Source organism: Giraffa tippelskirchi, chromosome 1 (assembly GCF_054371585.1).
Source record: "Giraffa tippelskirchi isolate mGirTip1 chromosome 1, T2T-mGirTip1v1.2.pri, whole genome shotgun sequence".
NCBI lineage: Eukaryota > Metazoa > Chordata > Mammalia > Artiodactyla > Giraffidae > Giraffa > Giraffa tippelskirchi.
In genome coordinates, this window is record NC_137275.1 from 220,188,394 (window position 1) to 220,206,438 (window position 18,045).

The 18,045-nt window shown below is 43.6% G+C and overlaps 1 protein-coding gene across 3 annotated transcripts in view; it reads right to left on the reverse strand.

The window, feature by feature from the left end:
• ASTN2 (astrotactin 2) overlaps nucleotides 1–18,045 on the reverse strand; it is a 989,820-nt gene that overhangs the window by 349,934 nt on the left and 621,841 nt on the right. For all 3 annotated transcript variants that reach the window (XM_081575818.1, XM_081575813.1, XM_081575806.1), the window contains one exon: nucleotides 12,538–12,704. In XM_081575818.1, coding sequence (XP_081431944.1) covers nucleotides 12,538–12,704 — 167 coding nt within the window. The remainder of the gene's footprint in view (nucleotides 1–12,537; nucleotides 12,705–18,045) is intronic.

An 18,045-nucleotide genomic window follows, 5' to 3' on the forward strand; every position in this document is an offset into this window, starting at 1 on the left:
GAGGCACCATGAGGATTAAATGAGCTATGTCTGAGATACAGTGTGCCCAAGCAAATGGCATCTGTTACTACAATCTTTTCTACTTGAGGAATAGGGTCAGTTTTTCCCATATTGTTTCGCTTATATTTTCTAGTTAGTTATGGCTGATATCAAGCAAAGTTATTACTGATTTTTGAAAGCTGATTTTTCATACTACCACATAAGAAGCTCATCAGTTCTAATACATCAACCATATTTTTCTAGATGAATGAGTATGTATTTGCCCAGTTTGTGTATTCAGATTATGCTAGGATTATGGAATAGATTAGAAAACTGTCTTTTTTTTTTTTTTATCTTCCTTCTCTGGATTGGTTTACATAACATAGAGGTTATCCATTCCTTGATGATTTGATAAGACCTGCCTCTAAAGTACACTGGGCTGGATGTCGTCTTTTCAATTGCAGACATTTAGCTCTCTTATCATTTTATTTTATGTTATCTGGCTATTTAGATATTCTATCGCATCGTGATTCAAACTAGGTAATTTATATTTTCTAGAAAATAATGCATTTCATCAAGACTTTCAAATGTATTGCCATAGTTACATGCAGTATTCTCATTAAAGTTGTTTTATCTTCTGTGCTTCTATGGTTATGTCCCTCGCTCATTACTAATGTGTTTGTATTCTCTCTTTTGAACAAGCTTTTGTCTTTTATGGGCAAGGCTGCCCCCCCCTTTTTTCTATTTATTTCAGCTTTTATTTGTATTAATTCCTTCCTGCTGCTTTCTTTGAGTCTGTTTTATCATTCTTTTTCTGGCTTCTGGAGTTGAGTGCTTCATTTGTTTATTTTCAGTCTTTCTTGCTTCTTGGTGATGCTGCAGAGCTTCTGGCTACTGCTCTGCCTCTATTCCGTGGGTTTGATATGAAGCCTTCCAGCTCCTCCTCGTTTCTAAAGAGGTGATGATTTGAGTGTGTTTTTTTCCTTACCCAAGTGTAAGTTAGAAGGTTGCTTTTTGTAATTCCTATATATATATATATTTTGTATGCTAGATAGATTATAGTTAATATCTAATATTATTGCATTCTAGTCTGAGAATGGCTTCTCTGGTGGTTCAAATGGTAAAGAATCTGTCCGCAATGAAGGAGACCTGGGTTCGATCCCTGAGTCAGGAAGATTCCCTGGAGAAGGGAATGGCTACCCACTCCAGTATTCTTGCCTGGAGAATTCCATGGACAGAGGAGTCTGGTGGGTTACAGTCCATGGGGTCACAAAGAATCAGACATGACTGAGTGACCAACACTTTCATTTTCAGTCTGAGAATATAGCTTGTATAATTTCTACTTTGGTGAATTTATTGAGATTCCAGGCCCCCTCACCTAAAAGAGACACAAGGTGTCAAGCTCAGATTTTGGATCTAATTAAGGCTGTGGTCAAATAGAGGCTGTATCACTTCCCAGAAGAATGACCCCAATCAAGTCTGTTAACTACTTTAGGCCTCAGTATTATAATCTATTAAATGGGGATAACAATGATCTTTATCATAGGGCTGATGTGATAATTAGAGAAAACTTACATAAAGGATAAAATAATATCCATGATGTAGCGCCTAATTAATGCATCAGCTACTGTGATGATAAACGTTACTGTGATTATGCCAGTATTACCTCTGATTGCTTCTTAATCTATTAGCCCATTTAGACTTCTAAGACAATGTACATTTAAGTCCTGTGGTTTTCAGATCTTAGCTGCTGACTTCCTTCTAAATTCAGATTTCCTAAAGCCAACAGAATTGCCTTTCTTTGATTCACTTTTTTTTTTTTTTTTTGCTGCAAACTACTTAATTGGGAAATTCTTTGTTCCATTCATTGGAAATAAATTATACATATAAACATGCATTATGCATGTATTTTGAATATATAACTTTATATATTTATCCAAGCACAAGTATTACATATAATGAGTGCAATATGTGCACCGTATATGCACATACATGTAGATATATGTGTATATGTATGAACACGCACAGATATGTATATCAAAGCTCATTCCTCCATTCATGATTATACAGTCTAGGGAAATATTTTTTCTGTGTATGACTGTATTTTCTCCTTATTGCAAACTATAGCAGATGGAGAAATGGTCCCCTCAAAATATCTACCTCCTAATCCCCAGAATCCATGAAATGCTACTTTACATGGTAAAAGGAACTTTGCAAATGTGATTAGGTTAAGAATTTTGATATGAGATGGTTATTCTGGATTATCTGAGTGGGCTCAATGTAATCATCATTATCATTAAGTCACTAAGTCATGGCCTATCCTTTGTGACTTCACGGACTGAAGCCTACCAGGTTCCTCTGTCCATGGGATTTACCAGGCAAGAATATCAAATTGGGTTGCCATTTCCCTTCCCCAGGAGGCCTTCCTGACTCAGGGGTCAAACCCGAGTCTCCTGCACTGGCAGGCAGATTCTTTACCACTGAGGCATCAATCAGAGGGGTCCTTATAGGAGGATACGAGGTAGAGAAGAGCATCAGGGGCGGAGAAGGAGGTACAACTTGACAGCAAAAGAAAGAGAGAAAGACAGATAAACAGACAGACACAGGGACTGTGCCTCTGGCCTCAAAGTCCTGATGATCTCTAGATTCCAGAAATTCTGCCTTCCAGAACTGTAAAATAATAAATCTATATTGTCTTAGATTAATTAAATCTATATTGTCAAGATTGCCAGGAGAAATATCAATAACCTCTGATACACAGATGACACCACCCTTATGACAGAAAGCGAAGAAGAACTAAAGAGCCTCTTGATGAAAGTGAAAGGGAAGAGTGAAAAAGTTGGCTTAAAACTCAACATCCAGAAAACTAAGATCATGGCATCTGGTCCCATCACTTCATGGCAAATAGATGGGGAAACAATGGAAATAGTAACTGACTTTATTTTTCTGGGCTCCAAAATCACTGCAGATAGTGATTGCAGCCATGAAATTAAAAGATGCTTACTCCTTGGAAGGAAAGTTATGACCAACCTAGACAGCATATTAAAAAGCAGAGACATTTCTCTGCCAACAAAGGTCCATCTAGTCAAAGCTATGGTTTTTCCAGTAGTCATGTATGGATGTGAGAGTTGGAATATAAAGAAAGCTGAGCGCCAAAGAACTGATGCTTTTGAACTGTGGTGTTGGAGAAGACTCTTGAGAGCCCCTTGGACTGAAAGGAGGTCAAAACAGTCAATCCTGAAGAAAATCAGTCCTGGGTGTTCATTGGAAGGACTGATGTTGAAGCTGAAGCTACAATACTTTGGCCACCTGATGCGAAGAACTGACTCACTGGAAAAGACCCTGATGCTGGGAAAGATTGAAAGTGGGAGGAGAAGGAGACAACAGAGGATGAGATGGTTGGATGGCATCACTGACTCAATGGACTTGAGTTTGAGCAAGCTCCAGGAGTTGGTGATGAACAGGGAAGCCTGGCATGCTGCAGTCTGTGGGGTCGCAGAGTTGGACACGACTGAGCGATTGAACTGAACTGATATTGTGTTAAGGTGTGTGTGTGGTAATGAATTGCAGAAGCACTAGGAAACTAATACACAACTCTCAAAGGGAGGTGGTGCTCCCATTTTCAGACAAGAGAATTGAAGTTTGGGAAAGTAAAGTGACTTGCCCATGGAGATATACCTTGTCCCTAGTCATGTTAGGAACCAAACCTGGAGTTCATATTTCAAGAAGTGTGTATATAAATGTGTGCGTGAGAGCATATGTTTGTGTGTGAGTGTGTGTGAATGTGTATCACTTCAGTCATGTTACAACTGTAGGTGCATGGTATTTTCCTTCTGCCTGGGGCCAGGGAAAGACTGGCATAGCAGGAGCGGAAGGAAGGAAGATAAAAGGCCAGGGTTCATTTATTAATAGTAAGACCCTTAAAGATGGAGGGAGAGAGAGCAAGAACAAAAATGGAACTCGAAAGGCGAATGATCCTTTGAGTTTTAAAATATGAGCAGCTCTCTCCCCCAAGCCACCTTGGGGCACACGATGATTTATGCAAAGGTCTATTTAGTTATTGGTTTCTGTGTTTTGGTTTTTTTTTAAATCTTATTTTTGTACCATGCAACATAATTATACAGCTCCTTTGGAACATTCTGTCGTCTGGGAGATTTTCTTACAGAAATTCTAAAGAGTGTAGGCTCACAGGAAACCAGCCAAGATCCTCATGAAACTATATTTATACATATGCCAAAATGAAAAACATAAAATAAGTACAAAGATACAAACTGGGCATTTTAGCTGAAGGCAATGAATGTGTTACCCTGGACACATCCATCACATTACAGAGAATACTAGAACTGGATGGGGCTTCAGAGATTGTACCATGAAATCTTGTATGTGTTTAGCCAAGAGCATGCTCTATTTAATCCTTCCAGCAATGTCATGAGATGGGTATTTTCATTCCAACATTGCCACTAAGGACCCTGAGGCTTGGCCTTTTAAATTCCTTGGCCAAGATCACACGAGCACTTTGGAAAAGCCAGGATGTGGACTGGGATCTTCCTCCTTCAAATCTAGGGCTATTCCACTTTGGCACAAAGGACAGCTTCCAAACTGCTTGTTTTGAAAAAAAAAAAAAAAAAAGGGAAGCTAGGACTGAAAAGAAATAGCATTTATACAAATTCTTAAGGCATTCATACAAATGGCACTCGTACAAATTCTCTTATTTATTCATGTATTTACCTGCTCATTCATTCATTCCTTACTGGCTTATGGAATCAATAAAATTATGTATTGAAACCACAGACTAGAAACTTTAATAGGGAAGGGAAACAAATCCCAGGGCAGGGGGGAAAAAGAATACAATTAAGAAGAAGACGATGCCCTTTGTTCCCCCTCCAGGGGGTCTTCCCAACCCAGGGACTGAACCACTGTCTCCTGACTCTGCTGCATTGGCAGGCAGGTTCTCTACCACTAGTGCCACTTGGGAAGCTCAAATTATACTTAAACACATTTAATATATTCAGAAGGTGAAGAAGAACTAAAGAGCCTCTTGATGAAACTGAAAGAGGAGAGTGAAAAGTTGGCTTAAAGCTCAATATTCAGAAAACTAAGATCATGGCATCTGGTCCCATCACTTCATGGCAAATAGATGGGGAAACAATGGAAACAGTAGCTGACTTTATTTTTCTAGGCTCCAAAATTACTGCAGATGGTGATTGCAGCCATGAAATTAAAAGACGCTTGCTCCTTAGAAGGCAAGTTATGACTAACCTACACAGCATATTAAAAAGCAGAGACATTACTTTGCCAACAAAGGTCTGTCTAGTCAAGGCTATGGTTTTTTCAGTAGTCATATATGGATGTGAGAGTTGGACTATAAAGAAAGCTGAGCGCAGAAGAATTGATGTTTTTGAACTGTGGTGTTGGAAAAGACTCTTGAGAGTTCCTTGGACTGCAAAAAGACCCAACCAGTCCATCCTAAAGGAGATCAGTCCTGGGTGTTCATTGGAAGGACTGATGTTGAAGCTGAAACTCCAATACTTTGGCCACCTGATGCGAAGAGCTGATTCATTGGAAACGACCTTGATGCTGGGAAAGATGGAGGGCAGGAGGAGAAGGGGATGACAGAGGATGAGATGGTTGGATGGCATCACCCACTCAATGGACTTGAGTTTGAGCAAGCTCCAGGAGTTGGTGATGGACAGGGAAGCCTGGTGTGCTGCGATTCATGGAGTCGCAAAGAGTCGGACACGACTGAGCGACTGAACTGAACTGGATATATTCAGATCAGAATAGAGTAGCTAGGGACACCTCCTATCCTAATTCCACCTCCTCACTGGCAGTGAGACCATTCCAGGCCTCAGGTTTCTCCTCTAAATGATCTAAGAAACATTGAAACTTCAAACATGTTGATGGCATTGCTCACCACCTCTTATACAGGTACATATATAGGACACATCTCTCTTTGCAAATTATGTCAGGAAAACGAGTGTATCCTCTGGAAAATGACACAAAGCAAACCATACCCTCCCACCACCCCGCCCCCCAAAAAAAACCAAAACAAAAAAAACTACAAACTTCCTTTTTTCAAACAAGTACAATTGTATAATCCACCATGTTTTGTTTTGTTTTCTCCTGTTCACTTTGGTAACCAGGACAAACCAGAGCTAAACTGATCTCTTATTGAGTAACCTTCCCATTCCAGGTTCCTGAAATCATTTTCTCCCTTTCCCTTTCTCTCCTTACAAATGGCTCTGATCTGTCCTATCTTTATCCATCTTTTATAGGTTGGATTTATGTGGATAACATCACACTGTAAACACATGTGTACAAAGGAAACAAACTTGGTTGCTAGGTAACTTGAATAAGTCTTTAGAGAGAAGAAATGCTTCCTCACCCGTAAGATTCATCCTACATGCTTCATCTTAGTAGCCAATGACCTTCTCAACCTACCTATCTCAAACCCACCTGCGTCTCTTAGCATACGAGCACCTGTGGGCTACCATGATCAATCAGGACCGACTGAGGCTCAAACGCCAGGCCCCAGAGTCCACTTTGCCCCTGGTGGGCAAGGACTTGTATTCTATGCTTCTTTGCATTGTCAGCATCCCAACCACCAAGCACAGAGTCGGTGCAACAAATCTTAGTGGAAGAATTCTTTACTTCAACCATTATGGCTTTGAACTAGTCCTAGAGCAAGCAGTGTGGAATGACAATGAGGACACGCAGGTGATTAAGACTTTGTCCCTGCTCGTGAGGCATGTTCAGTGTGACAGGGACCAGGCTGAAAAGCAGGTAAGTCAACACAGCAATTGGGCCACAACGTGGAGGGGCATGGGAGGCTGCGAGACCCCCAGAGAAAGGCTATTTCACTTAGTTTTGAGGAGTTTGGCCAGACCAGGGGCTGACAACCAGGACAGAAAGTCAGAGGTCCAATCTGCAAGAGGTGTCAAGATGTCACTGGGATCAGTTAGAATTGGAGACAAAACATCAATGGCCCTTCCTTGGTAAGAGGGCCCTAAGGGAAGAAAAGAAAACATAAATAAAAAAATAAATATATTTATATGTGCATATATGTGTATAAGACAAGACAAACAGTCCTTTCCATGCACGCCCTAGCCTCGTCTGATAAACACCGTGCGTGTGGTTGCTCAGTTGCTCAGTCATGTATGACTCTTTGCAACCCTATAGACTGTAGCCCACCGGGCTCCTCTTTCCACAGAATTTTCCAGGCAAGAATACTGGAGTGGGTTGCCATTTCCTATTCCAGGGGATTTTCCTGACCCAGGGGTCAAACCCCGGTTTCTTAGGTCTCCTGCACTGACAGGTGGATTCTTTATCACTAGCACCACCTGGGAAGCCCCTGTTAGCATTAAGCTAATATTTAAATATTATCCACTCAGAAGGACAAGGCATTATATACCCAGCTCCATGGTAACTGCACATCTCGGTCCTGCCCTTCTCTTGGGGCTCAGAGAAGACTTGCTGGGGGAGATAACGTCTATACCGAGACTTGAAAATAAAACAGCATGCAAGATAAAGCCAGGGAGAAATGAGAGGCAGTGAGGAGGAGAGATGGAGGAGAGGCAGAGGGTACAATGTTGAAAACTCCAGAAGCTGAAACCGAGACGCATAATTCAGGAATAGGGACAAAGCTGGAAATACAACTGAAAAGGCTGGACTGCGAACAGCTTCCTTAGCCATGTCAATTGAGGAACTTCATTTAACAAGTATTAAATGAGCACCTACCATGTGTTAGGCACTGTTCTAACGTGTTGGAGATAGAGCAGTAAGCAGGACATACAATTCAGCCACTGGGAGATGAAATGAGATGTTTTTATACCTATTAGACTCATCACAGCTACCACTAACCGAGTGCCCAAGTGTGCTGGTCTCTGTGCTCACACAATTTCATCCAATCCTTCTGATGCTGCTGGAATCACATCTGATTCTATGCGAAACGAGAGACTCAGAGATGGTTAGTGATTTGCGATGTCAGATAAGGGAGCCACACACACTGGGCTTAAATCCTGAGGCCTCCGCTTACCAGCTGTGTGACCTTAAGCAAGTCACTGAGCCCCTCTGTGCCTGGTTGTCTGGACAATAAATCACAATCATAACGCTAGTACTGATACAGGAGATAGAGGGGCTCCAGGTTAGACATTTACAACCAGCCAGCTTCCTGACTGCATTTCCTGAGACAAGAGATAGGTGGGCTCCAGTTGAGGCATTTACAGCTGGCTTCCTGTTTGCCCTCCGAAATGGAAGCAACAAAGGTAAATTAGCCAGTGTTTGAATCTTGTCAACACCTTGAGGGAATAGTCATGGCAAGAACAAAAAGGGGCAAAACCCTGTCTCCGTAAATGATTAAGGGATCTCCCTTCCCACTCTTTTGGGACAAGGGAGAGACACTACTCATGCGCAGAAAGGCTCCTTGTGGATCAAAAGTCAGGGGATAATTCCAGGCCATAATGAGTCTCGCTCCTCCCAGAAGCCTTCATTTTGAGATCCATCTTGGTTGAGGGGTGCTTGCATACACAGGGGAGTGAGTGTCCCCGGGGAGGTTAAGTGTGGAAAAAGAAACCAGATCATTGGCCTGGAGGAAGAAGAAGACCCAGAAGAACTGCCCTATAGAAATGACCACCTCTTTACCACGCTCCTCCTCCCAGGGGAGGCCCACACCCTTTGACTCCGGGAGAACTGCCCTATAGAAATGACCACCTCTTTACCACGCTCCTCCTCCCGGGGGAGGCCCACACCCTTTGACCCCCGGCTTGCATCTCTGCTTTGCTTTTACCTCATCTAAACGAACTGTTTCTCTGTGTCCTCTCCCACTTGCTGTTGTGCTGTGTCCCTAATAATAACTGTGTATCTGGATTTACAGTTTCTGCCTCTGTGATAAATGTATTTTTCACTGGGGGCAAAGATCCAGGGGAAAATAGCTTACAGCCTTTAGCCCTTGTTGGCCTAGGATTCCTGGTTCTCATCCAGGATCAGTTCAGTTCAGTTCTGTTGCTCAGTTGTGTCTGACTCTTTGTGACCTCATGGACTGCAGCACGCCAGGTTTCCCTGTCCATCGCCAACTCCAGGAGCTTGCTCAAACTCATGTCCATTGAGTTGGTGATGCCATCCAACCATCTCATCCTCTGTCGTCCCCTTCTCCTGCCTTCAATCTTTTCCAGCATCAGGGTCTTTTCAAATGAGTCAGTTCTTCGCATCAGGTGGTCAAAGTATTGGAGTTTCAGCTTCAGCATCGGTCTTTACAGTGAATATTCAGGACTGATCTCCTTTAGGATGGACTGGTTTGACCTCCTTGCAGTCCAAGGGACTCTCAAGAGTCTTCTCCAACACCACGTTCAAAAGCATCAATTCTTTGGTGTTCAGCTTTCTTTATAGCCTAACTCTCACATCCATACATGACTACTGGAAAAACCATAGCTTTGACTACCCGGACCTTTGTTGGCAGGATACCCAGGTTCAATTCCTGGGCAGGGAATTAAGATCTGACTTCACGCCATCTCTCACTGCTGCCTCTCTGAGATCAGTACCTCCTTTGTAGATTTGTTATGAGAATTCAACAGGCTAATGAAATCAAAGCACTTAGCACAGTCATGGCACATAGGAAGTGCTTAGTAAGTATTAGCTGCTATTATTAACCTGCCTGCAAAAAGCTTTATGAAACCTGTGCTACTCAGGAAACTCAGCAAGGGCACAGAGCTCTGAACAAGTCAACAAGGTCCCCTTGAGTGAGCGTTTGTTTTCCTTGCTTAATTCAACAGCCTGCCACTTCTCTCCACCAACTTTCACACAAGCACCTGCTAATGGTTTTCATTGTTTTGTTTATAGTGCTTCTAACAAATGCGGCTAACTTCTCATTTGCATCCTTAATAGACAATTTTCAAAGACTCTTGACACTGCAGTTGGTTTTAGGAGACCTGAATTTTATCCCCATTTTCTTCCTGTTTGTCAGCATTTGGAGGAGCCTCAACAGCTCACAGCACACTTGCACTCTCTTAATTCATTCTCACTTAAAACTTTCAGAGACCTTTCTGGGCAAGGACGGTTGCTTTGTCCTTGTCTCACAGACAAGAGGTTGAGCCCCTCAGGACACTGAGCAAGTGGGGGCCCGCTGTCATTACTATCATTCACTTTAGCTATTTTATTTAACAAATACATAATAGTGCTAAATCTGTACACTTTATAAATATTAATGTAAATTGTGATGCAGGGGCTTCCCTGGTGGGCTCAGCGGTAAAAAAAAATCCACCTGCCAACGGAGGAGACTCAGAAGATCCAGGTTTGACCCCTGGGTGGGGAAGATTCCCTGGAGAAGGGAATGACTACCCACTCCAGTATTCTTGCCTGGGAAATCCCACGGACAGAGGAGCCTGGCGGGCTACAGTCCATGGGGTTGCAAAGAGTCGGAAATGATCTAGGATCTAGTGACTAAACAACAACAATAAATTGTGATGCAATTAATGTCATGCATTTAATCCTCATAGCAACTCTATAGAGAGACACTATTATCATCGCTTTTCTACAGATGAGAAAACTGAGGCACAGGGATGTTAAGTAACTCGCTTAAGGTCACACAGTGAGAAGCAGCAAGCTACATTACCACCACGTGACCTTGGACACATTACTTAACCTGAATGGAGTAATAAATGCACTTTGTACTCTTTACAACCATCGTTACATTAAGGTAGATATTATTAAATTTTTGAAACTGAAGGTCAAGGGTGCTGAGAGTCTTGCCTGATGTCTAAGAGAAAGTTAGAGGTGGTTAGGATTGGAACCCAAGTATATGGATTCCCCTTGACCCTGGCGGTGTGCTATGGATGCAAGAGGCTGACAGTTTCTATGTCAAAATCCATTACTGCTGTGGTCCCCTGCTGTAAACTGTTATTTGCAACAGAAAAACACCCCTCCCCCCAAGTACAATAACAATGATAAGAACACAACTGATTCAGTATTCAGGCCTCAGATCTAAGCCCATGCATAATTTACTCAGCACTGCCCTGCAGTCACTTCAGCTGAGGAGAGACCCTATAAATTCAGGTCGGCACACACTAATTTATTTCTTATTTATTTTACTGATACATATCTAGGGCCTCCAGCGAGCTGCTCTAACACCTGCTCAAAGGCGCCTGTGGCACCAAGCCTAACTGGGGCTGGTGTGGGGAGCCCCTGAAATGAGCCCCAGAAGGAAGACCAGATCCCACAGATTAGAACCATGCAGGTAAAATTAATTTCCTGTTAAACTGAAACTAAACACTTACGCATTCCTCCACCTCCTCTTTCATAGTTCTTGGGGCTGAAAAACTTGTTAAATGCTTTATTCTCCTTTTCTATCTTAGTAAAGCAAGGTGTGTGTTCAGTTGCTCAGTTGTGTCCGCCTCTTTGCAGCCCTGTAGACAGTAGCCTGACAGGCTTCTCTGTCCCTAGAATTCTCCAGGTGAGAATACTGGAGCACCTTGGCATTTCCTCCTGCAGGGGATCTTCCCAGTCCAGGGATCAAACCTGTGTCTCTTGCATCTCCTGCATTGGCAGGCAGATTTTCTACCTCTGTGCTACCTGGAAAGCCCAGTCAAGTACTAAGCACACTTCAGTGACTGACCATCTTGGAACACAAAAGATCATTTTTCTGAGTCACAGAATGTCAAAAGGTCAACAAGTTGTCTAATATGAAGACATCATCAGAAAGGGAATGAAGAGAAGGAAAAAGGCTGCCATTTTCTTGAGTGATGGCTGAGGATCAAACGCAATCCTAGAAGCTCTCCATGGGAGAGGTCCCGCTGCAGACGTTTTCAACATGGAAAATAAGGTAAATTGGAAGAACCATTAGGCATCATTTTCTCAAAGATCTCATCTCGCAGGTGGTCAAATGGCAGCCCAGAGAGGGAGAGTGACTTGTCCCAGGTCACTCAACAAGTCGGTCCTAACGTGATCCCCTCTTTCCGTCTCATACTAACCTTAAAACTCAGCTGAATTCTTAACAGGAGTGAGAAGTTTCTGAGCTTTGCCTGCACTGTTTCCTCTCCACCTTGCCTCTCCCCATGAATTATTCTTATCGATAGGGACATGGGGACAAAGAAGGACTAGCCTCTGAATTTAGCACTGCTTACTCCCTGCAGAAACAGAGTCGAAAGCCTGGGCTAAGCCCACGTTCTGAAGCGCCACACCTGCTGGTTTCTCAGCGACACCTTCAAGATGCCCGGTTTCATCTCCCAAATTCACTGACCCAGGCTGAGGGGTAGAGGCAGAGAGGGCAAGAGACTTTTACAGAAAAGAAGTCTTGCTCCTAGGGTGCAGCCTGAACGTGTGTACCGTTTATTATAATCACTAATCAATTATTTATCTTTTTTCTTCCACTCTCCTTCTCAATCCCCAACCAAAAGGTTAGACTGTTGCCTTTTGCCTTTGGGGCTGAAAAAGCAGAGGCATAAAGGCCATTTCAGTGAAGCTCAGAGCCAGCCGGGGACAGGCTGTGGTTCCTGACATTTTTTTTTTTTTCTGCATCCATCCCACTGCTCTGAAGGGAGTGGTTGGGCCTCAGGGACAGAGACTCACCCGCAGAACATGAAGATGGTGCTGGAGGTGGCATCATAGGGCAAGGGCACTGTCTGCTGCAGACACAGCTGCTCACAGCCACCGTTGAAGCCGTCGGAGCAGTCGATGCCTTTGGAGTGGTCGTAGCAGCCGGAGCCATCCTTCATGGGTCTCAGCTCCTCGGGGCACTGCTCAGAGGGAGAGAGAGGAGCTGGGTGGTTACGGCTGAAGAGGGGGTGGTCTCATCACGCCCTCTCCTCTTACCCCCTGAAAAGGGACAGGGGTCAGGACTGCAGAGAGCAGCTCACGGTCTTATCTGACTCTGGGACTTCCCTGGCGGTCCAGTGGTTAAGCCTTCACCTTCTACCGTAGGGGGTACAGGCTCTGTCCCTGGTTGGGGACTGAGATTCCCACATGCCTTGTGGCCCAAAACACCAAAACATGAAACAGAAACACTTTTGTGACAAATTCACTAAAGACTTAAAAAATGGTCTACATCTAAAAAAAAAATCTTTAAGAACAAACAAACAACAACAGAGTCTTATCTGACCAACTATTAAATAATAGCTGTGTGGCCTTGGACAAATTCCTTTACCCCTCTGAACCTCAGTGTGCCCACCTGTAAAATGGAACTTTTGTCGCTACCTGTCTTGTAAAGTTGTAAGAACGAAGGGAGTTCGTGTGTGCAGAGTGCTAAGAACTCTCCATGGCTCATATGGCAACCATGCAAGCAAATGTGAGCTGCTATGAACACTGACCTTGCTGGGATCATCATCAGTACTGTGTTTATTATTATTGTCCCACTGTGTCACTTGGGGAGGCAGCCACATACATTTTTAAGAGCTTCTACCAATATGAGTTTAAATTCCAGATCTTCCCCTTCTTCCTGCCTGAACTGGGGTAAGTTATTCACCCTCTCTGAGTTTCAACTTCCTTATCTGTTAATCAAGCTCAGAACCTGCTTCGGTGGATTTGGTGTCAAGCTTAAGTTGGATCACAGGGGCTGCATAACTTACTTTAGAATTTGGCATGCAGTTTGGTACTCATCAAATGCAATTTCTCTTCCTTCCTGTCTTGAATGTGTCACCGATTCTCCAGCCTTGAGCCTGAAGTCCTAAATGAGACTCATACATCCCCACAAAAGGCCTCCTAAACAGTCTGCTAACCTCCAATCTGCCCTCCTCTCTATCACCCTCCTAGGGGCCACCAGTGTGATATTTCTAAATAGCATCACTCCCGAGTGCAAATAAATAAATGTATTGTAAACAACAACAGCAAAGTGAACCTTCCTAAAGCTGACAGCCAAGGTCCAGCTACTGATCCCATGGATAGATGATTTCAAAGCCTCTGTCTAGCCACAGGTACCTTCCTCTGGGTAACCAAACGGGATGCCCTCTGGTTCCTTAAAAACCTCACCGATTCCAACCTTGAGTGACCTCAGTCGAATGCTCTTTTTGTGGGTGTGCCTGGCACCTGCTAAGTGCTCTGTGAATGGAAGCTCTTATAGCCTCGGGAAAACCACCTATTTATTTAATTTAGTTTCCTATCATTTTAATGAAGCTGAGCTCATCTCCAGTCCAGCAGATGGAGAACACAGTCCCAACTCTCTAGCGTTCTGGAGAGAAAATGAGGTACTAGGTTTTAATTTCAGTCATCCGGCTGGCATTTCCTGTCCACCAAGATTAACACTCGGAGTCCAGCCCTCTTCATCCATCACTGGACACAGCTGATTAAAATGCCCTCCCCACGTTCCTCTCCTCCCAAGCAGCTCCCCTGTCCCCTCCCTCCTCCCTAAGCCGTCATCCTGAACAACATCAATAACAAAACACACACCCCAAAGTTAATTTACAAAACCCACAATAACAAAAAAAGGTCAGCTCTCTTGGAAATTAAATTTTGCCTAAGAAGAATTCATAATTACAAATGCACGAGAGAGTTCTTCGAGATACTGGAGACTGGCGCCAGGAAGGGGTGACAGAGAGCTGGTTATAAATGGCCTTTGTCAAGCAGCAGAAAGGTTATAAAACTGGCTACATTTTGTGCTTAAAAAGAAAAATCAATTTTCCGTGGGAGTGAAGTGCTGCACATATTAATACAAGCTCAGAGGAGGCCCCCGCTTGTCTCAGAACATTCAGTGTCAGACAGAAAGGCACTTGGTCATGGGGTCATTTGACGCCATGTGCTGGTACCTGAGGCTGGTCTGTCTGTCTGCAGAGACTCAGGGGTGAGTGCTGGAAGGGAGGGCTGACCTTCTCACCAGGCAACAGAAAACACTACTCAGTCAGGTAATTCGCTATTCTTTCCATCATGCCCTACTGAGTCCCCACCACTCTCATTCTTTAAAACAATACTTTCTATACTCCAGGCATAATCTAAGCACTTTATCTGATTTAATTCAGTTAACCTTTATGGCAAACCTATGAGGTCATGTGATAGGCTAATGCACACGTGCTACATGCGTGCTAAACTGCTTCAGTTGTGTCCGACTCTTTGAGACCTATAGACTGTAGCCTGCCAGGCTCCTCTGTCCATGGGATTCTCCAGGCAAAAATACTGGAGTAGACTGCCATGCTCTCCTCCAGGCGAGATCTTCCTGATCCAGGGACCAAACCTGCGTCTCTTATGACTCCTGCATTGGCAGGCGGGTTCTTTACCAGTAGCACCCCCTGGGAAGCCTCCCAAAGATATATCCCCATCCTAACCTTTGGAACCTGTGAATGTTACCTTCTACGGAAAAGGCTTTTCACAGATATAATTAAATTAATGCTGTTGCGATGAGGAGAGTACCCTGGCATGCCCATGATCCAGGTAGCTCTAAACAGTGTCACAAAGGTCCTTTTAAAAGAGAAGCAGAGAGAGGTTACACAAGTCACCCGACGCTGCAGCCACCAGAAGGCAGAGAGGCTGGGACATTCTCCCCTAGAGCCCTGGGAGGAGGCAGGACGCTGCTGACACGGTGACCTCACACGTCTGGCCTTCAGAACCTCGAGAGAACACATTTCTATTTTCTCAAGCCACCGAGTTTGCTAGGCCGCTCTTAAATTTCTAATCCTCAAAACTGGTGTGAGATAATAAATGTTTTTTGTTTTAAGCTGCCCAATTTGGGGATAATTTGTTACACAGCAATAGATAACTAATACAGTGAGATAAATATATCAAGCTCTTGGCACGGTGTTCGGCAGACGCTAGCTGCCAGCTGCCGTTCTGGGTATGATTAAGGAGCTTAGGATCCAGATTGAGAAATGAGAAATACACCTATCTGTTAGACAGAGAACTAGTTACACAGCAAATGTGAAGAAGCATGGTGTAATCTGAATGGGAAAATGGAAATTCTGCGAATGTGCTTGACTGGGGAGTATCAAAGTAGGGGGGCTTCGGTCAGAGATGTTTTCTTACAGGGAAGAGATAGATGTCACTGAAGCCAAAGGGACATTCTGTTTTCTAGGAAGAGGAAGAACAGACCACTTCTCAGGAATACCACTCATGTGCCCGGTGACCTTGTACCGAGCTGGGCCTCAGCTTTCTTTCTTTAAATAGGGGAAATAGCTTGGAGATGGGACTTGACAAGACTGGAGATGAGGGTGATTTCAGTCTTGAATTGCACAAAGGCCTTTGATGCTAAGCATCTAGGCAAGTGCTTCCCCTCTGAAACAGTCTCAGGCTCCTCCTCTGTAAGAGAGAAATAAGAATGCCTTTCTCGGAGCCATTCCTGGAGACCCTATGAGAAAACAACCTAAAATATCTGGCTCAGAACCTGGCACATCATAAGCACTCAATGAATGAAGGGTAAATGAATGGGTAAGTGGAACAAATGATAAATGGACGGACCCAGTCCCCCCCACAAAACCTAAGTGGGACTATCAGCTTATCTTTTCTTTCACATCCATCTAAGCCCTTCACTGGATCATTTAACAAACGTGTACTGAACGTCTACTCAGTGCTAAGCATACAAGCTGGGTGCTGGACATGCAGTAGTAAAGAAGACAAGCAAGACCTTGTTCTCAGGGGGAATAAATTCTAGAGAGACAACAAATAACTAACAGGGAGTAAAATGATTATTTCATAGTGTAAAGAAGTACAACAAAAGTTCAGTTCAGTTCAGTTCAGTCACTCAGTCGTGTCCAACTCTTTGCGACCCCATAAACCACAGCACGCCAGGCCTCTCTGTCCATCACCAATTCCCGGAGTTTACCTAAACTCATGCCCATTGAGTCGGTGATGCCATCCAGCCATCTCATCCTCTGTCGACCCCTTCTCCTGCCCTCAATCTTTCCCAGCATCAGGGTCTTTTCATATGAGTCAGCTCTTCACATCAGGTGGCCAAACTATTGGAGTTTCAGCTTCAACACCAGTCCTTCCAATGAACACCCAGGACTGATGTCCTTTAGGATGGACTGGTTGGATCTCCTTGCAGTCCAAGGGGCTCTCAAGAGTCTTCTCCAACACCACAGTTCAAAACATCAATTCTTCGGTGCTCAGTTTTCTTTATAGTCCAACTCTCACATCCATACATGAGTACAACAAAAGTACAATATGATAAAAAGTGAATGGGGATAGAGTCAAAGAGGTATAAACAAAGCACTTGACCGAAGCCTGAACAGTAAGTGGAATCTCCCAGCAGAATATAAGTGGAGAGAGTTATCCAAGGAGTAATAGCAAGTATGAAAGTCCTGAGGCAGGAACAGTGTTGTCCTATCCATGGAACAGAGACCAATGCAGCTGAAGCTTCATGAGACAGGAATAAACAAGGTTAGTATAAGGCAAGCAGGGAGAGGCAGGAAGGGACCAGATCACTTAAGCCAGGGGTTGGCAAACTGTAGTCTATAGGACAAATATAATCAGAGAACTGTGCTTTTTTCTTTTTAATTATGCATTTGAAAATGTTGAGATACTTAGAGACTCACATGAAGCTTTAAGAAATAAGCCTCAAATGGTAAAGAATCTTCGTGCAATGTGGGAGACCTGGGCTCCATCCCTGGGTCGGGAAGATCCCCTGGAGAAGGGAATGGCAACCCACTCCAGTATTCTTGCCTGGAGAATCTCCATGGACAGAGGAGCCTGGCGGGCTGCAGTCAACAGGGTCGCAAAGAGACAGACACGACTGAGCGACTATGCACCCACAGCACAATACAGAAAGATACGATGTATTACCAGTTTCCCTCAATGGTGATATCTTGCAAAACTACAGTAAAGTATCACAACCAGGATATATATATAGACAATCAAGATACAGGACATTTCCACCACTACGTTCATTCCCCCTTTTAAAGCCATACCCACTGCTCACCTGACTCCTTTCCTGAGTACTTGGCAATGACCAGTATGTTCTCTATTTCTATAATGGTTGTCATTTCAAGACTGTTACATAAATAAAATCATAAATAAAATGAACTTTCTAGGAGTTGAATTTTTCACTTAGCATATTTCTCATATTCATCTAGGTGGTTTCATGTACCAATATTTAGTTCCTTTTTAAATGAAGAGTATTATGCTATGGTATGGATGGACCATGCGTATGTGTGTGTATCA